The sequence below is a fragment of the Rhinopithecus roxellana genome, chromosome 5 (genome assembly GCF_007565055.1).
Source record: "Rhinopithecus roxellana isolate Shanxi Qingling chromosome 5, ASM756505v1, whole genome shotgun sequence".
Classification (NCBI taxonomy): Eukaryota; Metazoa; Chordata; class Mammalia; order Primates; family Cercopithecidae; genus Rhinopithecus; species Rhinopithecus roxellana.
The window spans coordinates 121,920,704-121,944,504 of record NC_044553.1 but is presented as its reverse complement, the minus strand read 5'-3'; the positions used below and the strand labels follow the sequence as shown (position 1 = coordinate 121,944,504).

Sequence of the window (23,801 nt, the reverse complement as noted above, 5' to 3'; positions counted from 1 at the left end):
AGTTCTAACCAAGCCAATTCTGGTGCTTAAAATACCGGGTTAAAATGTTAGCCCTCTGAAAGACTTGGCTATTCAGAAAAATTCTAGGTGAGTTTATGCTGCTCTTCCCAATTCCATTGTGCTGAAGGCAAACTAAGACTGCTGAAGCTGAACTGCACTGCCAATCCATTGGACTTGAACCCTCCTTACCACTCTGCTCAGACATCCCCAGGTAACTGGCACCATCTCTTCAAGGGTGCAAGGCATGGAGCTGCATAGGTCTTCTGGGACCTCTCACCTGGGAAATGGGAGGGGAGCTCCTTTCTTCTCTGGCAGCCAGGAGCAGCTTGTGGGGTGGGCCTCTGGTTCAGGGTGGGGTTTGTGGTGATATGCTGGTGGTGGTAGGAGGGTGGAACATTCTGAGCTGAGGCTGGGCATTATCTCCCAGAGCTGCTTTAGGGGGGGCATCAGCTGGGCAAGCTTAGAAAACTGCCCCCCTCCTGCGACTCTGAACCTTTGTGCTCCCTTCCTTCTTCCCCTGAGGCTGTTGCCAAGTCAGACCCAGAGGGGCCTCCCCAACCCTTGGGCCACATACTCATTTTTGAGATTTGTGTGAACAATGAAAACCCAAGTGGCAGGAGAGCAGAGGCAGAGGCCCTGTGGGCACTCACAGATGCACACTCCATCTGCCTTTCTGGAAGAAAGAACTCAGCTCTCTAGGAAGGAGGCAAGAGTCAGGGAACCGCTCCCTCAGGAATCCTTGTTTCTCACCGAAGGTGCCAGGAAATGTAGGCAGGGACTCTGTGAGGGCTGTGAAGTATTTCTTAAGCTTTGCAATTCTCCACGTACAGTATTGTTTTTGCCTGGTGTCCTTGTTTTGATGAGCAAGAAAATCCTTAATTAAAAAAAAAAAAAAAAGCAAGATGCTCATTTCTGGCAGCAGCTAGGAGAGAACCAGGAGTCCATCCCCCAGCAGCTTGCCACCGGGGTGGGGGTTGGGGGGGAAACTGGAGTGAAAGAGTGGGTGGTGGCAGTTTTGAAGAGGAAAGGGAAGCCAGCTAAGTCCCAGGACCTGAAGCAAGAAAGAAATGAGGGTGCAGGAAGAGGCCAGAGGCCAGATAAGGGAGGCACCCAGCTTCCTCAGGGTCCTTTGATGAGGCAGTGGGCCTTCTTAGTACTTGGACACACAATGTCGTGACAGCCAGAAGTCTCTGCTTTCTCTAGAACACAGCCTGCCTTCTCCTTCCTACTCCACCATCTAAGTGGCCTGAATGTGCACCATGAGGTTGGCTGAACTGGGCACCCATGGTAAACACGCTGCCTCCCCAGTTGTGGGATTTCGCGACTCTCTGGCAGTCTCAGAGAAGCGTGGGAGAGCAGCCAAATGGTCTCCATGCCCCCTAAGAGGGGCTTAGGAATTCGCTGAGAACGATGACTGATCTAGGAGTCTGGTGGTCACAATCAAAGGACACAGGGCACAGGAAACACAGTCCAGGGGTCACTCTCCATGACATGTTGCATCTTGGTGGAGGCCACGTGGGAGAGGGACAGTAGTAAATCTGAGGCCTTCTTTCATACCGAACATGCCCAGCAGAGGTGCTACTCAGGAGGTGACGGAGAAAATTATGAACAGTTTTAAAATGAAAAAACCAGGCCGGGCGCGGTGGCTCAAGCCTGTAATCCCAGCACTTTGGGAGGCCGAGGCGGGCGGATCACGAGGTCAGGAGATCGAGACCATCCTGGCTAACACGGTGAAACCCCGTCTCTACTAAAAATACAAAAAAAAATTAGCCGGGCGTGGTGGTGGGCGCCTGTAGTCCCAGCTACTTGGAGGCTGAGACGGGAGAATGGCGTGAACCCAGGAGGCGGAGCTTGCAGTGAGCCGACATCGCGCCACTGCACTCCAGCCTGGGCGACAGAGCGAGACTCCGTCTCAAAAAAAAAAAAAAAGAAAAAAGAAAAAACAAAACAACAACAAAAAAATGGAGAAAACATATAAAGGATTGAATTTTGGTAGGAATGCTAGGATTCCATTTTCTGTCATCAGGTGAATTAAGTTGGGTAAGAGGAAAAATAAACCAGTATTTCCTGCACAAGGCTTCCTGGCTGGGGTGTGGGCATATAAGCAAAGAGCAGAGATTTTCTGCTTGGCAGGGCTGGAAGGCACCCTAGGGCCTTGTTATTCCAGGGGTAGTCCAAGGACTAGCAGCATGGCCATCACCTGGGATCTTGTCAAGAAACTCAGTCTCAAGGCTCAACCTAGACCTTCAGAAACAGAACTTGCATTTTACAATCTCAAGGTGATTTGTACGCACATTAACACTGGAGAAGCGCTGCCTTAAGGGACGATTCAGGTGTCAAATTACTACTTTTTCTTATGAAAACTCTTAACTAGCATGTAAAGGCAGAACTGCTTGGTTCGGATGTTGGTTTACTCTGTGTGAGGCCTTGGTCAAGTTCACCAGCAAGATAAACAAGATCCAGAGTATCTACTAATGCTACTTGATACCAGTGAAGAAAGGCTGATCCCTGTGACTATGGTGGGCATCAGCTGCCCAGGACCCAGCCCACCCTGACCAACAGCATGCAGGGCGAGCAAGGCTAGGGAGGCCGCACAGCCAGCGCACTGGGGAAACGCATGACCCCTGCCCACAGGTGATACAAGAGCGTATCAGTGTTCTACCCAGTCAGAGAAACACTGGCTGCCGGGCCAGGCTGGGAACGAGTACTCTTTTTCCAACTATCACTAAGCGAAGTTTTCACAGCCTGGATGTCTTTGGCATCCTTAGGAATGTATTTCACCATTTTCTTTCATGATGCTTAAGAGTACAGCTAACTTTGAGAACACTGTCACTATTAAGATGACCACTATGTAGCTCTACTTGATGGCGCCCAGGCCAAGCCGCCCACACCTCAGTCCTGGGGTCTAGGTCCTGAGTCATAAAGAGCCCACCATGGAGACAAGGGTCCTGACCACTGCATGTCAGACACTTGGTCAAGCCTCCTTTCTGATGGCCAGAGGCAAATTCATAAGCCCAATCAATTCTGCTGCTGAGGAAACACCCACGGTCCACTCCTTGTCCCACCAACCCCTGTCCTTTCTGATCACAGGCGAGGGCTCTGCTTTCCCTGTATCCTGCCACATCCACCAAGGGCTCTAGTTTGCTTCTGAGGAGAGGCAGCTGCAAAGACCACAGACACCAGAATTTACATAAAATTATCTCACTCCATTTTATTTAAGATTTTTTTTATCCAGTTAGTAAAAGGAAGATGTGTCTCTCTTTATACATATGTACAAGTTCAGTTATAAAAATAGACAGCACATTCAAAGAGAAAAAAGGCTTGGCATTTTTCTGATTCCCTCTAAATAGCATCTGTACACACGAGTCTGGGTTTGAGCAGGGGAATCTTAATGATTTAAATTAAATGATTCCCCTATGCCCCCTACTCCAAAAAAAAGTTTTAAAAATCAATCTATCTAAACTCAATTCCGCGATTTTCAGGTGTGCAAATTAGAGGCTTTCCCGCCCGGAGGCACCTGCTCCACCAGGGACATCAGGCAGGGCAGGCATAAACACCTCCCATGCAAACACTGCCCCTCTGTCTCTGCCGGAGGGCAGCAAGCTCAGGCTGGCCGGGCTGGGGCTGCGAGGGCCGGTGCCGAGCCTGCCCCCTCCCTCCGCCCTCTCCACCTCATTCCTGCTGTCCCTTCCTCAGTGCAATATAGACAGTGCATACAGCCAAGCAGGGGGCTGAAGGGGATGAGCAGGGAGACTGTGCATTCAGGACAGGCAAAGGGGAGTCTGCGAGAGGGGCAGTGAGGCTGTCCTGCTGATTGAGGTGGCTCCTGGTCTCTTTACTGGCTTCTGTGAGTCCCCTGGGTGGAAGGTGCTACTGTTGCTGGTGGGATCTGAAGGTTCTCTTGGTGTGAACCATGCAGGACAGGGGAGGAACTGCTGGGAACACAACTGCCTGTGGATACTTCCTCTAGCCTGTCATGCTTAGCAGCCTCCACCATCTCTTGCAGTCACTGCTCTCTTTAATGATGACACTCTGGCAAATGGGGTTCAGAGACCTGGGGAGCTGCCTGAAGACTGTGGACAACAGGTACACAATCTCCTCCCTTACTAGCCCTACGAGAAATCACAATTGTAAGAGAAATCTCCACCATGGAAGGCTCTTCACAGCACCTGCGGAGACTTTGCAAGGGGTGTGTCAGAGCCGAAGAGTGGAATGGGGATGGAAACAGTGTGCCTGAGCATCTAAAGGGGGGTCTATGTCAGGCTTGCCCCGTGAGAGGTTTAAGACTTCGCTATGCAGTTCACTTGAGATGCAGTGGAGCTGATCCCTGCCCTGTGCCTTCCTTCTATAGGCACCCCAGATGCTCCTGATGAGACACAGATGATAAAAGTGCTCACACCATCCACCTGCCTGTTCTTCCCTTGCTGGACACTTCCACTTCTGACTCAGGATGGAAGATGCTGCATGGGGCAAGCCATCCAAAGACCACTGGCAGGTCAGGACTCTAGCCCTGGTTTGGTTGAAGGAAGCTGGAGGGCCCAGATGGTTACCGTCCTCCAGAGGGGTTGGTGCCTTTGCCCTGTTTCCGGACCAGAGAGTCTGGGGCTAGGCTGCTGGTCATGTGGAAGTTCTTGGGAGTCCCAGGAACATTATTTCCCTTGCTCAAAGGGGAACTCAAAGGAGAGGAGGCGCTTGAAGGTCCAAAGTCAGCAAGGCCAGCAGGTCGAACAAGGGATGTCTGCAGAGGACTGCTGGCGGAGATTCCTGTGGGGAGAGAGAGACAAGAATGTAAGCACCAGTCCCACGTGAACTTCCTTGGAGCCTGTGGCCTTGGTTACGAGTCTGAGCTGGAGAAGTGGTGGCAATTCCTCCCTGCAACTCCTTGCTAACTTCTTCTTGCATGTTTGCTTGCTCTTCCTGCCAACTGTCTTTTCGGTAAGAGGGATAGATTTTTAAGAGAAAATGACACTACCCAACCCTCTCCATACTACTTCACCCACAGATGGTCAAATGTTCCTCATGACACTCTAGATAGAGCACACACTCACAATCTGAAACACCAGGGTTGCAGGGTGAGAGCTGTAACTTACTAGGCACAAACAGGTTTTTCTTTTCTTCTTTCTTGGGACACCACGTATCGTAAGACTTTTCTTTCTCAATTTCATGCTCCTGCTACTCTCCAGTAAGTCGGGCCAGAGGGTACAAGGCTGCCCACTCTCTATCCTGTGTCTATATTCATACAGTTCTCCTTGCGCTGGCAATGGCCACCCCTGCTCTCCAAGGTCTGTGTCACTTCAAGGGCACAGCTCAAATCCCCCATCTCCAGTGATGACTCCCTGGGTAACAGTGAACTTCCCTTTTTCCTATATGAGCCAAATCCACTTATCTGTGATAACACACTGTCTAATATGATTCCTTAATTGTTTCATATGTACTGGTTTTACTTTCCAAAAAAGAATTCTAAGTGCTTCATGGGCAGACATATCTCTCTCCTCATCCATAGTGGAACTGCAGGCACTGTCTGAACCACTCCTTTCCCTTGATTTCCATTTCCAGTTGCCAAGCACTGTTGGTTTTTCTTGTGCTGCTCTACCCTCTCTATCTCGCTTACCCTTCCTGCCCTCTGCTTTGTGCAGGTTCTGAGGAGAAACCCTATGAACATATGCAATGCCCCAGCCATGGGTGAGACCCTGCCATGGGAGGCTTGACTACTGGCATGATTGTTGTTTTCCAAGGATGTGATAAGTTGACAAGGGTTAAGAAACACTGGGCGAGGCTATTATACTTCATATTTCCTGGAAGAACCAATAAATGAAAGCTGAGATTCCTGCAGTGGGAGAAAAGGCAAGTAAACTAACAATTACTGAGCAATTACTACACTCCAAGCACTTTCTATACAAGTATGCCTTTACTTGCTACAACAATCCTATGAGCTAATACTAAGCCCATGTATTGAATGGGAAGAAAGGTCTGTAAGTGACTCTCTCTTTCTCACCACACTCAAATGTCCTATACTTTATAGCTACAATCATCCTTCACATATCACGGTCACAACAGCCACTTTTTTTCTCAAACTGTCTGCAGCCCCTTGTCACACATCTGCTAAGCTCCTGCCTAGCACGCCCCACCAGGTATTTCTAAACTTGACTCCCACTGCTCCTCTTCAGTGGAACCTAACCTGCTCAGTGAACCCCAATATGCCTTAGCCACTGCCAGCTCTCAGTCACCAGTCCAAATCCTTCATTCTTCTCCTCCCTTTTGAATACAGACAGGCAACTTATCAGCAGGTCCACGGTTCCCTCTCCTGACCTACAACCACCATGGCTGCTTTCCTCTTTTCACTCACCTGTATTTGACCGTGGATTGCTATTAAGCATACTGCATGCATGGCTTCCCCTATCTCATTGCTATTATACACTCAGAAGCAAGGTCCATGTGGAATACTCCTTTTTACATTTTTTTTTTTTTTGAGAGAGTCTTGCTCTGTCACCCAAGTTGGAGTGCAGTGACGTGATCTTGGCTCACTGCAACCTCCGCCTCCAGGGTTCAGTCAATTCTCATGCCTCAGCCTCCCAAGTAGCTGGGACTACAGGCCACCACACCCAGCTAATTTTTTGTGTTTTTTTGGTAGAGACAGGGTTTCATCATGTTGGCCAGGCTGGTCTCGAACTTCTGGCCTCAAGTGATCTGCCTGTCTCAGTCTCTCAAAGCGTTGGGATTACAGGCATGAGCCACTGTGCACGGCCCATGTGGTATACGCCTATGCACACAGCAGGTGCCTCGTATCTAGGTGATAAATCACATAGCTGCATGAATGCTAACTATGCTAATTTGGATTACTAAAATGTGGATCTCAGAAATAAAAGCCTAGGAAGAAAACAAATCAGTTCCCCAAAGCAAGAAAAATTCAGAATGTTTAAAGTAGTACAGTCCGCAATTCAGTTCTCTCTTTCTACAGCTACTTCCAATCCAAAGGCAGCCCTGTACCATCAGGAGGGCAAGGGGTGAGTCAACAGTGCTTATTACAAAGAAGCAGAACCCCAGTTGTTCTAGGAAGAAGGCTCCTGGCCTGGGGGTTTCCTACATGTTCTACCTGACAGAATTTCTAGACTGTCTCTGACCAGAACAAAGTCTGCAGCCACCCTGGGCTTCTGTACCTTTAGACACATTGTACCCGTATGCAGCATAGGCAGCCGCAGAGGCCGCTGCAGCCCCAGCTTTGGCTCCTGCCATTGCAGCAGCGCTGCCTGCTGTGGACTTTCGGCTCCGGCCCTTCCCTGCTCCTTTGGCTGTGCTTCCTGAACCTTTGGGGCGGCCTCGGCTTCGGGCTGAGTGACCACGTCCTGCAGCTGGCATTTCCTGAATGGAAATTCCTGTGGGAACAAATGGGCCAAAAGGGAAAAAAAAAAGTGAATCTCTCCAAGATGTTAACATAATCTTCTCCTGACAAGAGAAAGCGGGCTCTTGGGGTGTTTGTTTTAGGACCCATGAGGAGGTCTATATCTCCACTTAATAATGGCTAGATCAGAGTCACACAGAATACTAAGAATTCTAAACAATGAAAACATCCTAACTCCTCAAGCTGCTTTTCATGCTGAAGAGTAGTTACATTACTCCTGAGTTTCCTCTTTAAATTTGTCCATTACAAAGGGAAGTGACTTGCTACCTGGGACTCATCTGCCTTGGAGAGTCAAATTTTACCCTCGAGTTCTGAACCCAGAGCTCCCCAAGAACGGCAGCAACACTGGGCCCCACACAACAAAGTGAGGAAAGGCCCAGAAAAGCTAACATTAATTAAAAATCGGCAAAAACAATGGTGAATCCGAAAGACAGGGATGACTAAAAACAAACAAGTTTTAAATCTTTATAAAGTTCTTATTTTGCTTTCCCTAAACCTTTTGTTTCTTCATTTTACTTGACAAAGCGATTGAAAGAATAAAAATACCATTATCTTAGAAGGAATCAGGACCTTACCCACAACCAAACCAGTGCTGGGCAATGGACCAGGCCCAAGCTGTACAAGACAGCAGCAATTACCATTCACGGTGTCTGAGACGGAGCCTGTTATGGATGCGGGAGAGTTGGTAGCTCGAGACTGAGGGGCTGAGGAGGCTGGGTCATCCACAATGACCAGCATGTCACTGCTGCTCTCGTCCAGAGGAATGGAGCCAGTGTGCAGCTCACTGCTGATGGAGATCTAGAAAAGGAAGGGTTAAGATCATTACTACTCCCTGTGCTCACTGCCCACGGCCTTGCACCCAGCTAGGAACATGCTTCACAGCTGAGGCTGCTTTGGCTTCTGAGAAACCAACCTATCCTCCTTTGTTTTTCTCCTTACAGAACTCACGTGCAACCTACTTCAACAAGGCTGGAGAACTCCAGGAGAAGCAAAGACTGCCCAGCAGTGTGTCCCTGCTACACGGTCAGGACACTCCTTACTGCTGTGATGCAGGCATCTAAAAGGAGCCTCACCTCACTGAAAGGGCTTGGCATGGCTGAGTCCACGCTAATGAAGGAGTCATCTCCGTCAGCAGAGAGGTTGGAGTTATCAGCCGAGGGAACAAATGGGATCACCAGGTTCACACCCTCTTTTCTCCTTTTCCCATCCAATTCATCTTCCTTTTTCTTCTGGGAACCACAGATAAATATGGAAAACGTGTGAGGATGCACCCCAAAAGAAAAGCAGGATTTGGGATGAAAAGGGTAACAGAGCTTTTCTTCTTTAGTTTATAAACTTCTCAATCAGCACACTTTTAAGGAAGAAAAACTGCATAAGGAAGAAGGGATGGCTTTAATAAGAGTCTATGTGTATTTCAGTCGAGTACTGTGGCACATGCCTATAATTCCAACTACTTAGGAGGCTGAGGTGGGAGGATTGCTTGAGCCCAGAAATTGGACCCCGGCTCAAAAGAAAAAAAAGAAAGCTTATGAATATCTGCCACAATAATAAGAGTTTAAAGTTGGGGCAGTTACACTGAACCAGAGCCTCACCAGCCGTTGGCACATCTAGCACTTACTGGGGCTGACTGAATGCAGTCCCACAAAAGAGAGGGCCAATGTTTCAATATATTTTGTATATATCTTTTTCTTTTTTTTTTTTTTTTCAGACAGAGTCTCACTCTGTCGCCCGGGCTAGAGTGCAGTGGCATGATCTCAGCTCACTGCAAGCTCCGCCTCCTGGGTTTACACCATTCTCCTGCCTCAGCCTCCCGAGTAGCTGGGAGTACAGGCGCCTGCCACCTCGCCCGGCTAGTTTTTTGTATTTTTTAGTAGAGACGGGGTTTCACTGTGTTCGCCAGGATGGTCTCGATCTTCTGACCTCGTGATCCGCCCGTCTCGGCCTCCCAAAGTGCTGGGATTACAGGCTTGAGCCACCGCGCCCGGCCTCTGTTTTTCTTTTTAAGAAAAATTTTTAAGACAGTTCAAATCCTTGGTGTGAACTGGAGAAAAAGAGATGAATGGACATTTCTTATTCTTGTTTCTTATTTCTAAGCTGGGTGTTTATTTTCCTAGTGACAGATGACACTGAGTGGTACACAAGCAGAATTCTGGTAGGTTATGGATCTCATGACCTCTTAGGCCCTTTCTAAGATTCTATGGAGCCTAATAATATAAGTAAGTAATGCCGATCTTAGTCACATTTTAGCTTTACACGCTTTGTAACAGCCCTGACAAATGGTTTCCATAATTAAACTGTGACCACCACTGTAAGTGTGAGTTTGTGTGGGGAGTACAGATCTACCAAGGCCACATTTCTCCTGAGCAAAACATGAGTCAGCCCAGAAATGTGGCTGATCATACACAAGCTGAAGCTGGATACCAACCAGTAACCAAGATGAGAAGCTATGTACCCCAAAGCCTTTTTGGTAAGTACCCCAGGCCCCATTAGCCCCTATCCACCATTCCAGGCTGGAGATACCTTCTCTGCATACTTTTCCCGCTTCCGCTTGCGCTCTTTCACTCGGTTGGTTTCCTCCTGTTGCCGTTTCTCTTCCTGCCGCAGCCTCACTATCAAGAAGATAAATTAAGACCTGATGAAGTACCTGTGGTAATCATAATCCTCACTTTCTTAAAATTAAGGTGACCATATCCCTTGATGTTTATTTTCCAAGGTATCACTTCTATCTGTTTAAGGCAGATAACCAGTGGTTTTCTAACTTGGATTCTCAAATTTGGGTTTAAGTCACACTCTATTTAAGTATTATGGGCTGGCTCAGTGTGGTGACTCACGTCTGTAATCCTAGCACTTTGGGAGGCTGGGGCGGGGTGACTGCTCAAGCCCAGTTTGAGACCAGCCGGGCCAACATGGTAAAACCCCATCTCTATAAAAATACAAAAATTAGCCAGGCACAGTGATATGTGTGTGGGTCCCAGCTACCCCAGAGGCTGAGTCGGGAGGATTGCCTGAGCCCAGGAAGTGGAGGTTGTGGTGAGCCACGATTGTGCCACTGCACTCCAGCCTGGGCAACACACGAAACTCTGTCTCGAAAAAAAAAAATTATTATGGGCCTTTCCTCACATTATTCTTTTTCCCTTTTTCATTTCAGTCTTTTAATATCTCTGCTTTGCACAGATTGAGCATGGCTGTAGAGTTCTGAAAGGTTTCAGAAGGTGTTGGCAAATGTGAACTTATTTTCTGCTGTAATGCTGTGGAAGGCTTCAAAGTCTCACAGGATTAATCTGAAACCCAATGCTCTCAAAAGTCAGAAAACACATGGGAGGAGGGTTTGTATGGTTAGAGCTGCGTGCTTCTCCAACTTTTCCATAAAAACATTTTTCTGGGCAGAAGAGCAAATTCATTACTGCTAAGAAGTCAGGTGCCTTTCTTGTGCAAGCTACATTATTTGAAGCCACATTTACCTTTAAAATACACACAAATTTTGCCCTCTACTCCACAATGCATTCTTTTTTTTTCGAGATGGAATCTTGCTCTTGTTGCCCAAGCTGGAGTGCAATGGCACGATCTTGGCTCACTGCAACCTCCGCCTCCCAGCTTCAAGAGATTCTCCTGCCTCAGCCTCCCGAGTAGCTGGGATTACAGGTGCCCACCACCACGCCTGGTTAATGTTTGTATTTTTAGTAGAGACGGGGTTTCACCAGGTTGGCCAGGCTAGTCTTGGAACTCCTGACCTCGTGATCCACCCGCCTTGGCCTCCCAAAGTGCTGGGATTACAGGTGTGAGCCACCTTGCCGTTTTTTTTGTTGTTGTTGTTGTTGTTTTTAAGGTGGAGTTTCGCTCTTGTTGCCCAGGCTGGAGTGCAATGGCACGATCTTGGCTCACTGCAATCTCCGCCTCCTGGGTTCAAGTAATTCTCCTGCCTTGGCCTCCCAAAGTGCTGGGATTATAGACGCCCGCCACCATGCCCAACTAATTTTTTGAATTTTTAGTAGAGGCAGGATTTCACAACGTTGGCCAGGCTGGTCTCAAACTCCTGACCTCAGGTGATCTGCCCACCTTGGCCTCCCAAAGTGCTGGGATTATAGGCATGAGCCACCATGCCTGGCCCAGAACACAATCTTGTTTGGGTTTTTATATAAAATACGAGCACAAAAATATTTTCTCTAAATATAGCCTTTGGCTTTGCCTACCCTTGGCACACAGCCAAGTACCTCTTCCATTTTCAGATACGTAAAAGGAGTGTCTAGAGGTTTCGAGTACATACGTTTCTTCTCCAACTCTTCGTCGTCTAGAAGAAGACTAACCACCTCTTTGGGTTTCAAGGTATCTGGCTTGAAGTTCCCACCTGAAATCACCATCCGCTGAATCTACACCAAAGCAGATCAAAATGTCGCCTCTAGGCATCCATTCCACTACGGCAGATATCCAGAAAAAGATACACATCGCTCTCAACCCACTCCTCAGGTGAGGCCTCTGGTTTCCTATTCCTTCTTTTCCCCCTTTTCATTTCAGTTCATCGATTGGCTCATCCAGATTATTTGTCTGACAGAAGGAAAATGATAACTTCTTTGCTTGGAACTGCTAACTAGAAAATCTAACAGTACTGAATCAGGATGGAAAAAAACAAAAAATAATAATTTCTTTGGAAACTAACAAATTTGGCATACAATTCAGAGGCAGGTAAGTTGAGAGTATTAGGATAAGAACTCAAAAATGTCAATCCTTCTTCCCCTGAATACGAGAGGCCATTACTGGTGTCAGTCTCCACATGAACAACAGCTGGATCCAGGCTACGGAAACCATTCTGGGGGAAAGGGAATGAGGCATGGCCAGGGAAGTCAGGATTGCTATTGCATGGGACCTGATTTTATTTTCTGTTCAGAAGAAATTGTAGTTTCATCAGGACCAATAAAAGGCAATAGCGTTTTAAATAGTCTCAATCCAGTCGATGTGGTCAGACTTTCTGTTTGCTCCATCAGGGCAGGAATTTCTTTCCCTTGTGCTTACCTCACTCTTCTCCTTGGCTCTTTGCAGAATGCGTTCTTCAATGGTGCCTTTACAGATGAGCCGGTACACGGTAACCTGCTTTGTCTGCCCCAAGCGGTGGGCCCTGTCCATGGCCTGCTGGTCCACAGTGGGGTTCCAGTCGCTATCATAGAAAATCACCTGCATAGAATATAGCAAAAACTGAAGCACTCTTAGGGAAGGACCAGAAATTCTGAGAGCAACCCAGCCAATTGTCTGTTTGCAATAGTCTGGTGTCAGTAGGGTCTGATTCCTTTCTATGATACTGAGCTAAGATACATCTTCTTAGAAGATACAAAGCCATTCCGTCACATGCCCTGAGCAAAAGACACATGCTCCTGTTTTATTTTTTTCAGTTTTCACTTAAAAAGAGAGAGTAGCAATAATATTAATAGTTAAAATGTAGTGCTTAGTACATTAATAACATTAACGGTTAACACTTATAGTGCATTGTTCTAAGTGCATTAACTCATTTAAATCCCAGAATTATCACTGTTATTTGTGCTGAGAAAAAAAAAAAATCCGATAATCATCATGATTTAAATACTGTTAAGATTCACATATTTTGTAGTTTAGGAGAATGAGGCACAAATGAGCTAGACCATTTATCCAAGATCACATTGCCTAAGTAAGCACCACTGCTCCCAACTATTCACAAGACTGAGGTGGGAGGACTGCTTGAGCCTGGGAGGCAGAGGTTGAGGTGAGCTGAGATTGCACCACTGCACTCTAGCCTGGGTAACAGAGCGATACCCCGTCTCAAAAACAAAACAAAACAGGTCAGGCGTGGTGGTTCACACCTGTAATCCTAGCACTTTGGGAAGCCAAGGTAGGTGGATCACCTGAGGTAATTAGTTAGCGACCAGCCTGGCCAACATGGTGAAACCCCGTCTCTATTAAAAATACAAAAATTAGCTGGGTGTGGTGGTGCGCACCTGCAATCCCAGCTACCTGGGAGGCTAAGGCAGGGGAACTGCTTGAACCTGGGAAGCAGAGGTTGCAGTGAGCCGACACTGCACCACTGCACTCCAGCCTGGGTGACAGAGTGAGCCTCTATCTCAAAAAAAAAAAAAAAAAAAAAAATTAGCCAGGTGTGGTGGCAGGCACCTGTGAACCCAGCTACTCAGGAGGCTGAGGCAGGAGAATCGCTCGAACCCAGGAGGCGGAGGTTGCAGTGAGCTGAGATCATGCCATTGCGCTCCAGCCTGGGCGACAAGAGAGAAACTCTGTCTCAAAACAAAACAAAACAAAACAAAACAAAATAAAACAAAACACTGGGGCCATCTTGGAAACAGGCATGGCTTTCCCTAGAATTCTCAGGCTCTCATCAACAGTCATTTACTAGCCCAAGAATTCCCAGGATAGAATGTTTAAAGGGGTCTCTGGAAGTGACTTCTAGTTTGTTGAGCAACAAACAAATTAACAACAAAATGTATCACCACTAAAGCTCTTGAGGCTACCATCCAACATGGTGGACCAGTTCAAAATGGTCCTAACATCTCATGTGTCATCCTTTATATCCAATCAAAAGTCACCAAATCCAGCCACTGCTTCAAAAATGAACCTGTCATTTCTACAGTCCCACTGTTACCATTCTGGACCAGGCCCTCACAACCTACATCTGGATTAGCGCTCTGTTACATCAGCAGGACTCTTAGATCTCAGTCTCTTTCCTCTTCAGTCTACCTTGGCTACCACTGTGGGCCATTCCAGCTATCTGCCAGTTACACACCATGTCCAAACTCTCCTAAATAATCAAGGCCTGCTATAGACAGCCAACTTTATTTCCTATTCTTTCCTAACACAAATATGCCCCTTCCCTTTAGACAGATGGGTCTCTTCAGTGGTCCTGGCTTATAATACATTTGTGTACACCTCTTTTTGTTCAAGCTGTTTCTCTGAACTAGAATCCCAAAACTCTTCCAGAGACTGGTCTGAGATCACAGCAAGGGGCGGCTGGGGTGGGGAGTGACCTAACAGTCTCCCTCTGCAACCTATAGTAGTACCAATACTTGGCATTGCTTACCTACCTTGGCCCAAGTCCCCACTTAATCACTAACTTCTATGGTGTCCAATTATTTCATGTGTACTATTTGAAAGAGTGAGTCATCTTTCTTGAAACTGTTTCTCTCTGCCTCTCTCTCTTTTTCTTTTCTGAGACAGGGTCTTGCTCTATCACCCAGGCTGAAGTACAGTGGCATGATATTGGCTCACTGCAGCCCCAAACTCCTGGGCTCAAGCAATCCTCCCATCTCAGCTTCCCAAAGTGTTGGAATTACAGGTATGAGCCATTGCGCCCGGCCAAAATGGTTTCCCTCCATTGTTAGCACAGGTTAGAATCCTTGGGAAGAACACCGCAAACTGCTGGCCAAAGAAAGTCACTGTGAAAGCTTACTGTCAATCTAGTGTCCTGCAAACCTAAGATTTAGGAGTGCACAATGCTTGTCGCCTCTAGAGGAACTTAACAAACCTGACCACAGGACATTTTGGAGTTTCAAAGAGGACATACAAACTTCCAGAAGACCTAGTTTGAACTTTCAGGGAAAACATAGCTAACAGAAATGAAGACCTTCAGTTGGACTAGAGGATAACATTACTTGCCCAGTGTACTTTTTTTTCATCTTTTTTCTGGTTCATGTTGTCCCATGATGCCCAATGTATTTAAAATGACTACACATGTGGAATTTGAGGGCTGATGTCACACCCAAAAGACAGTATCTTGAGCTGTCTAAGCTTGAGGCTATGGTTCAGCATGAATTCATAATGTGGAGATGTGCGTGGTAGAGGTGGGTAGAGGGAGAGCCATATTATGAATTGCTTCATAGGTATTGTCTTAATATTTTTTCCTAGAAGACCCAGTGGCAACCAAACCTGATTCAACTTGTGTTCTTTTGAGTTCATAAACAGTAAGATTAAAGCCGTAAGGAGATGGGTTTACAATCTTAACTTCAAAAATCTCCAAATATAGAAGATATTTATCCTTTAAATGGATTCCAAGAGGTGGGGAATTTGGGAGGAAAAGAGAATAAAACAGGATTGTTGAGAAAAATACTTATGCAGGGGAAAATATGAAATACGTACAAACTAACAGGTTAAGAACAAGAGTGAGAGAACTAAAAACCAAGACAGATGTGTGGTTACCATCTAATCTAACACTGAATTAACCATGATGTGAACTGGAGGGAGTGGTGAGGGAGACAATGCACCAGAGCGGGACAGGGATGACGCCTGTACTTGGCAGTAGGGTTTATGGAGCTCAGTGAGACATTCTAGAGAAAAACAAGTAACAATTAAAGGACTAGAACAACTGACTTAACTAGGAAAGATTAAGGCAAGTCAATCCACAAAGCGTGGCCCAGCAATGACTAAGGGGAAACAATAGTCAGTGCCTTCATGACATTGTAAACACCAAGCAGGGCAGGCACAGGGGAAGAGAGGTGACCGTTACCATCCAGTAGAGGGGCCTGGATGCACAGGTCAATGAGAAGGAGTTTCAGGGGATGAGAGAGTGAGATTTAAAACAGGAAAATTTCTAGAGGAACAACTGGGAAAAGTTAGACCAACACTTGGGGGATAGAGCTTTTTCTCCCAAGAGAATGAGCGGAGGTTTGGCCTCCGCAGAGGGCTAAAAGCTGTCCTGTGAGACAGGACTTCTTGAATCTCTGCAAAGGGAGAAAAGCTCTTCATTCTCCTTACACATAAGCATTTAAAATAGGTCTGACACAGAAACACAAACAGTGCAGTTTATAACAACCCCTTACTAAACAGAGTCAAATGCAAAGATAACCTTACTTCAGGAAGAATATACAAACAATGACACAGTAAGAGGCAGCTGCCATACATCATTTGCTAAAACGATGTTTTTACTAACAGAGAAGGCCAGATAGTCCCACATTTTTACATATGCATTCTCAATCATAAGACATTAGGTTTTTCCTGACATTTTTAGGTTGATTAATCTCTTCCCTGTCCATAAATGGTTCTGGGGAAATCCCAAAGCTAAATAAATCTCAGGGCAAAGGAAAAATGCCAGAAAGCAGCTAACTGTACTGTTTCTCTAGCAACACACACACATAGTACATCCTCGGAATTAATTTCAATCTTGATGTCTCATTTTTCTAAGAACTATTCCAGGAGTTTCTAATTTACAAGTGAATCCCCAAGCCCTTCCCCCAAAATTAAAATGTAAATTATTTCAGAATTCAGAAATCAGAGTATTCAGAGCCTCTTTTTTTTTTTTTTTTTTTGAGACAGGGGCTCAGTGTTGCCCATGTTGGAGTGCAGTGGCACAATCACAGCTCTGCAGTCTTGACTGCAGTCTGGGCCCAAGCAAACCTCCCACCTCAGTCTCCTGAGGAGCTCAGACCACAGGCATGTGCCGCCATGCCTGGCTAATTTTAAAAACTTTCTATACAGATGGTGTCTTGCTATGTTGCCCAGGCTGGTTTCAAACATCTGCCCTCAAGCAATCCACCCACCTCGGCCTCCCAAACTGCAGGGATTACAGGCATGAGCCACCATGCCCAGCCTAGAGCCCCTCTCTGGCCTTCAAGATGAAAAAAGAATTCCTACTCTTATTCCTCTACTTATGAATCAGGGGCCTAGTCTACTTTGCTTCTTTGTGGCTTGTAGGATGCTCTTTACTCCTACAGGGCAAACTATGTGAACCTTGGAAGCAAGGTGTAGATCTCTCCTTTTAAACCTGCTTTTTTTTTTTTTTAATTTTAAGCATTTAAATGAACAACCAGAGAAACTATTCCTTAAGAAACCACAGACTATGGCCGGGCGCGGTGGCTCAAGCCTGTAATCCCAGCACTTTGGGAGGCCGAGACGGGCGGATCACGAGGTCAGGAGATCAAGACCATCCTGGCTAACACAGTGAAACCCTGTCTCTACTAAAAACTACAAAAAACTAGCCGGGTGAGGTGGCAGGCGCCTGTAGTCCCAGCTACTCGGGAGGCTGAGGCAGGAGAATGGCGTGAGCCCGGGAGGTGGAGGTTGCAGTGAGCTGACATCCGGCCACTGCACTCCAGCCTGGGTGACAGAGCGAGACTCCGTCTCAAAAAAAAAAAAAAAAAAAAAAAAAAAAAAAAAAAAAAAAAAAAAGAAACCACAGACTAAACCTGAGATAGGCAAGCTGAAAAGAACAGAAACATATTTTAATAAAATGAACTTATGCTAGACCTTCCCAGGTGACCTCATACAGCCTCATGGTCTTAAATATCATCTACAGCCTCATGATTTGAAAATACAGCTTTAAGGCCAGGTGGCTCAGGCCTGTAATCCCAACACTTTGGGAGGCCGAGGCAGGCAGATCACCTGAGGTCAGGAGTTCAAGACCAGCCTGGCCAACATGGTGAAACCCCGTCTCTACTAAAAACATAAAAATTAGCTGGTAATGGTGGTGTGTGCCTGTAGTCCCAGCTACTCGGGAGGCTGAGGTGGGAGAATCACTTGAACCTGAGAGGTGGAGGTTCAAGTGAGCCGAGATCAAGCCACTGCACTCCAGCCTGAATGACAGAGCAAGACTCTGTCTCCAAAAAAACAAAAACAAAAAAACAAAAAAAGGAAAGAAAAGAAAATACAGCTTTAACCCTAATCTTTCTTCTGAACTTCAGACTCTGCTGCCTGGGTGACACTGCCACTTAACGTCCGATACTCTTCCTGCTTATGTCTCCTTGTAGTGTTTCATTTTTTTCTCCCACTCTAAACAGAAGCCAGAAGGACGCATTTAAAACTCAAACCAGATCATGTTACTCCTCTGTTCAAACTCTTGCAATTGCTCTCCATCTCAAAGTTCTTACCATAGCTACTAAACCCTATATGATCTGCTTCTGCAATGGCCATCTCATACTACTCTCCCCATAGTTGATTCTGTTCTACCCACTCTGGGCTCCTCCTTTTTGCTTGAATATGCCAAGCATGTTCTCACCTTCGGGCTTTTCACTTATCTCCTCTGCCTGGAATGCTCTTCCTTCTGCCAGGTATATGCTTAGGTTACCTCCTTACTTTCTTCAGATCTTGGCTCAAATGTCACCTTATCAGAGATGCCTTACCAATCCATATAAAACAGCAACCCCTGATCATTCTCATGCTATCACTCCTTACCTGATGAATTTTTCTTCATAGCATTCATATTACCAGTTTTTTGTTTGTTTTTGAGATGGACTCTTGCTCTGTCGCCCAGGCTGGAGTACAGTGGCGTGATCTTGGCTCACTGCAACCTCTGACTCCTGGGTTCAAGCAATTCTCCTGCCTGAGCCTCCCGAATAGCTGGGACTGCAGGCGCCCACCACCATGCCCAGGCTAATTTTTTTGTATTTTTATTAGAGAGAGGGTTTCACCATATTGGCCAAGCTGGTGTCGAACTCCTGACCCTGTAATCCGCCTGCCTCCGCCTCCCAAAGTGCTGGGATTACAGGTGTGAGCCACCGCACCTGGCCCCATATTATTAGTTTTTTTTCCATTTCTTTATGCTTTGTCTCCTCTCCTGCCACTAGAAATGTAATTTATAGTAACTAAGAAGATAGAAATGGAACTTTGTTTTGTTGCATGCTGAATTCCTAGCGCCTAAAACAATGCTGGGCCTTTGGTGGATGCTCATTAAACATCTGTCTAATGAATGAATGAATGAATGAACAAATGAAACTGTTCCAGGTACTAGAAATACAGCCTTTTTTTTTTTTTTTTTGAGATGGAGTCTCACTCTACTGCCCAGGATGGAGTGCAGTGGTGCGATCTTGGCTCACTGCAACCTCTGCCTCCTGGGTTCAAGTGATTCTCCTGCCTCAGCCTCCCGAGTAGCTGGGACCACAACCATGCGCCAGCACATACAGCTAATTTTTGTATATTTAGTAGAGATGGGGTTTCACCATGTAGGCCAGGCTGGTCTTACAAGCCATCTGCCCACCTTGGCCTCCCAAAGTGTTGGGATTACGAGTGTGAGCCACCGTGCTCAGCCTAGAAATGCAGACTTTTGACTTTCTTCCATTGTTGAGGCCAAAGTCTAGTACGTAAAATAATTACTTACAATGCATTTTGATTAACTTGAATAAAGGGAGGGGCTGGGGAAGGAATATTGACACCTGAATGGGGTTTTAAAGAACAAACAGAAGTTCACCAGGTGGAAGAGGAGACTCATGGGAGGATGACTTAGGCTGAGGGAACACTTTATCCAACAGTGTGATATGGCATGGTGTGTTCAGGAAACTACAAGCCAATCATTATTTCTGGAATATAAAATTTGGAAGGGAAAGTGGTCTGATAATTAGGCTGTAAAGGCAGATAAAGGACACAAATGAAGAGCCTTATACTTTATTTTATAATTGATGGAGAATTCCTGAAGTTTTAATCAAAGGAGTGGCATGATTAATAAAGGGTACAGAGAAACTAACAGAGTACCAGCATAGCAAAGAATGGATTTGGATCAACAGGTATGAAGCTGGGAACTGAGAGTGGAGTCCAAAAGACCAGCTTGGACAAAGTGATGAATCTTGTACTCACATTGAGAGTATGACTATGTTGAAATTCTTAAAAGATACAGAGGGCAGAGAACCAAGAGGTAACAAGGAGAAAGGCAGGTTTCTACTATCTGATATGGTAGAAACTATGTGATATGGCTCAAGTGAGCCACCACATCAGAGAACCCACAGAACAACACACACTACACTGACAGCCCTCCCATAGGATGACAGATGCTGAGGATGTACAGCTACCCAGCAACGCCTCCAGTGGCCCTCGGGCGCTGATGTCTTGCCGTACCTGGTTAACTGACTGAAAGTTTAGATGCCAAGGAAGGTACATCCTATAGTTGCTATTACAGAATCTGTAGTATCAGATTAGCGACAGAGAGAGAGAGAGAGAGAGGGAGAGATTCCCCCTGCTGCTATGAATCTATTCAAGCCTCTACACTCCTGTACCTCATTTCTCCATTACCCTCATGAGTTTGCTTTCTCCTCACAGTTGTGGGGATTTTGATGTTATATATTTCAGAGAGGCACCATGATAGTCATATTAAGTGCCATTTTTAGAGTCATGCCTTTTATAAAACAATTTCCTATTTATGGATTTTTTTAAATCTCGTCACTAAAATTTTTATTAAATATATTTGAATCTTTTTTTTTTTTTTTTTTTTTTTTTTTTTTTTTTGAGGCGGAGTCTCGCTCTGTCGCCCGGACTGGAGTGCAGTGGCCCGATCTCAGCTCACTGCAAGCTCCGCCTCCCGGGTTTGCGCCATTCTCCCGCCTCAGCCTCCCGAGTAGCTGGGACTACAGGCGCCCGCCACCTCGCCCGGCTAGTTTTTGTATTTTTAGTAGAGACGGGGTTTCACTGTGTTAGCCAGGATGGTCTCGATCTCCTGACCTCGTGATCCGCCCGTCTCGGCCTCCCAAAGTGCTGGGATTACAGGCTTGAGCCACCGCGCCCGGCCAATATATTTGAATCTTAGGAATAATTTTGAGATTCAAAAAGAATCTTCTTTTCTGTTTTCTTTTTTGAGACAGAGTCTTGCTCTGTCACCCAGGCTGGAGTGTTGTGGTGTGATCTTGGCTCACTGCAGCCTCTGCCTCCCGGGTTCAAGGGACTGTCCTGCCTCACCTTCTGAGTAGCTGGGACTATAGGCACGTGTCACCACGCCAGCCAATTTTTTTTTTTTTTTTGTATTTTTAGCAGAGACACAGTTTCATCATGTTGGCCCAGGATGGTCTTGATCTTTTGACCTCGTGATTCACCCTCCTTGGCCTCCCAAAGTGCTGGGATTACAGATGTGAGCCACCACACCCAGCCAGGAATCCTCTTTTCTTCCCCCTTTCAAACACTGAAGCATTCCTGCAAGGACACTGGGTAGGAAAGAGTGGATACTTTGTTGGAATGGCTTTTCAATCTTATTTTTGAAATTACCCTTTTCATTGCTCTCCAACCACCTTTTAAAGTTCAGGATACAAAAAATGGGTTTTTCCATTAATGGAATAATGCATAAGAGTAACAAAACAATCCTTTCTGATGTGTTCAATTATAGCTCCTAAAACAAATCTGGATGGACTGACTGATTTTTTTCCAGTCTGTTTTCTCTGATGTACCCTAAGTGTCGCGAACAGTATCAGACACATAGTACGCATTCGTGAAATAACTGTCGAATGAATGTGTAAGAAACTTATTCAGGCAAGGCACAGTGGCTCACGCCTGTAATCCCAGCACTTTGGGAGGTGGAGGCAGGTGGATCACTTGAGCCTCGGAGTTCAAGACCAGCCTGGGCAACACGGCGAAACCCCATCTCTACAAAAACTACAAAAATTAGCTGGGCATGGTGGCGCATGCCTGTAGTCCCAGCTACTTGGGAGGGTGAGGTGGGAGGATCACCTGAGACTAGGGAGGTTGAAGAAGCTACAGTGACCCATGATCATGCCACTGCACGCCAGCCTGGGTGACAAGAGTGAGGCCCTGTCTCAAAAAACAAAAACAAAAACAAACGTATTCAAAGAAAATGAATAGTAAAGTCCGTAAGGAAAGCTAAAATACTCTAGTTCCAGTCAAAGAGCAACTAGAGTCTTTTAATACAAGAGGCAAAGAAATAAAAAGTTTGCAAGTTTGTGATACAAAAGCAAAGGGTAACACAAACTGAATGCCATAGTAGAAAAACCTGCACAGTAGGTTTCATAGTAGAAAACCTGCATATCTAGTTGATTGTACTCTCATTACTTACTGTGTCTGCAGCAGTGAGATTGATACCTAGTCCTCCAGCTCGTGTGCTTAACAGGAACACAAAGATGTCATTCCTGCACAAAAGGGAGAGATATGTTAAAGGAAAAACTGAAAAGAAAAAATGGCATGTATCAAAAGAGAGAGATCTCTGAATATAGAACATAGAGTCTAGGACTAAAAAGAGTTTTGGTGGTTACCTAGGCCTGATTGATATTTCTGTAAAGCATTATACAATGTTGCTCTGTTCTTACAATCAAACATGGAGGTCACCTTCCAATCTGAAGATAAACTTTTGCTACCCACTAATAAATGATTGATAGGCAACACAAGTATAAACATGTAGCAAATATAACAGAAAAATATGTTACCACAGATGTACAGACTTCTCTATCATATTTTTATTTTTATTTTAATATTTATTTATTTATTTATTTATTTAATTTATTTATTTTGAGACGGAGTCTCGCTCTGTCGCCCGGGCTGGAGTGCAGCGGCCGGATCTCAGCTCACTGCAAGCTCTGCCTCCCGAGTTCACGCCATTCTCCCGCCTCAGCCTCCGAGTAGCTGGAACTACAGGCGCCCGCCACCACGCCCGGCTAGTTTTTTGTATTTTTAGTAGAGACGGGGTTTCACCATGTTAGCCAGGATGGTCTTGATCTCCTGACCTCGTGATCCTCCCGTCTCGGCCTCCCAAAGTGCTGGGATTACAGGCTTGAGCCACTGCGCCCGGCCTCTGTCATATTTTTAAATCGAACCATTCCTAGTTCATACAGAGGGGTCAAGTAAATTAGTACTTCCTGGTTTTCTCTAAGAATCATGACTTATAATAGTTTGGGGACTAATGTTATTATTCCAAAGCACCCATTTTTTTTGTTTTCTGGATGGAGTTTCACTCTGTCACCCAGGCTGGAGTGCAGTGGTGTGATCTCAGCTCACTGCAACCTCTGTCTCCTGGGTACAAGCTCCTGCCTCAGCCTCCCGAGTAGCTGGGACTATAGGCACTCACCACCACACCCGCCTAATTTTTTATATTTTTAGTAGAGATGGGGTTTCACCATATTGGCCAGGCTGGTCTTGAACTCCTGACCTTGTGATTCGCCCGCCTTGGCCTCCCAAATTGCTGGAATTACAGACGCGAGCCACCGCGCCCAGCGTCAAAACACTCATTTTTAAGATGAAGAAAGTTGAGTCCCTGAAAAATGACTCAAAGAACTAAGACCCAGGCCGTGACTTTTATGTGCTAACTTGAATTTAGGATCAGTCCATGAAGACAGGCTGGAACTAAGCACTTTTGGATGAATGCCAACACAGCCCTTACACAGAAATGATTAAATATGGTTTTCTCAGTTTCCTTCTACTTCCTATGTTCTTTCAAAGAAACACTGAATTACAAACAAACCAGTTGGTACCACTGTCGCTCACTCGAGCAGCAAATATTTACTGAATGTCTTCTGGGAACAAGCCCATACCAGATCACAAAGAACAGGCTCTTTTTCTTTTCTTTTCTTTTTTTTTTTTTTTTTTTGGAGATGGAGTCTAGCTCTGACACCCAGGCTGGAGTGTAGGGGCGTGATCTCGGCTCACTGCAACCTCCACCTCCTTGGTTAAAGCAATTCTCCTGCCTCAGCCCCCCGAGTAGCTGGGATTACAGGTGCCCGCCATCATGCCTGGCTAATTT

General features: G+C 45.9%; 1 protein-coding gene across 2 annotated transcripts; it reads right to left on the bottom strand.

The window, feature by feature from the left end:
• Positions 1 to 3,185: 3,185 nt before the first annotated feature.
• LOC115897672 (chromatin-remodeling ATPase INO80-like) lies at positions 3,186 to 22,300 on the bottom strand. 2 transcript variants are annotated; one of them, XM_030931325.1, is made up of 8 exons: positions 22,125 to 22,300; positions 12,407 to 12,565; positions 11,664 to 11,766; positions 9,920 to 10,008; positions 8,473 to 8,628; positions 8,038 to 8,197; positions 7,158 to 7,373; positions 3,186 to 4,764 (listed from the first exon to the last, which is right to left on the bottom strand). In XM_030931325.1, the coding sequence occupies exons 1-8, from the start codon at positions 22,284 to 22,286 to the stop codon at positions 4,547 to 4,549; spliced, it is 1,263 nt and encodes a 420-aa protein (XP_030787185.1). In that variant the 5' UTR covers positions 22,287 to 22,300; the 3' UTR covers positions 3,186 to 4,546. The 2 variants fall into 2 exon arrangements, with proteins under 2 accessions (XP_030787185.1, XP_030787186.1); XM_030931326.1 differs by having other exon boundaries at positions 8,473 to 8,625.
• Between the last annotated feature and the right edge of the window lie 1,501 nt (positions 22,301 to 23,801).

Excerpts from the sequence above, each read along its gene's own strand:
- LOC115897672 (XM_030931325.1), bottom strand. The coding sequence starts at position 22,286 with ATGTTCTATATTCAGAGATCTCTCTCTTTTGATACATGCCATTTTTTC. Across the intron at positions 10,009-11,663 it reads CGAAGAGTTGGAGAAGAAAC|TGAGGCTGCGGCAGGAAGAG; the intron begins GTATGTACTCGA and ends TCTTCTTGATAG. Across the intron at positions 8,198-8,472 it reads TGCCAAGCCCTTTCAGTGAG|ATCTCCATCAGCAGTGAGCT; the intron begins GTGAGGCTCCTT and ends TTCCTTTTCTAG.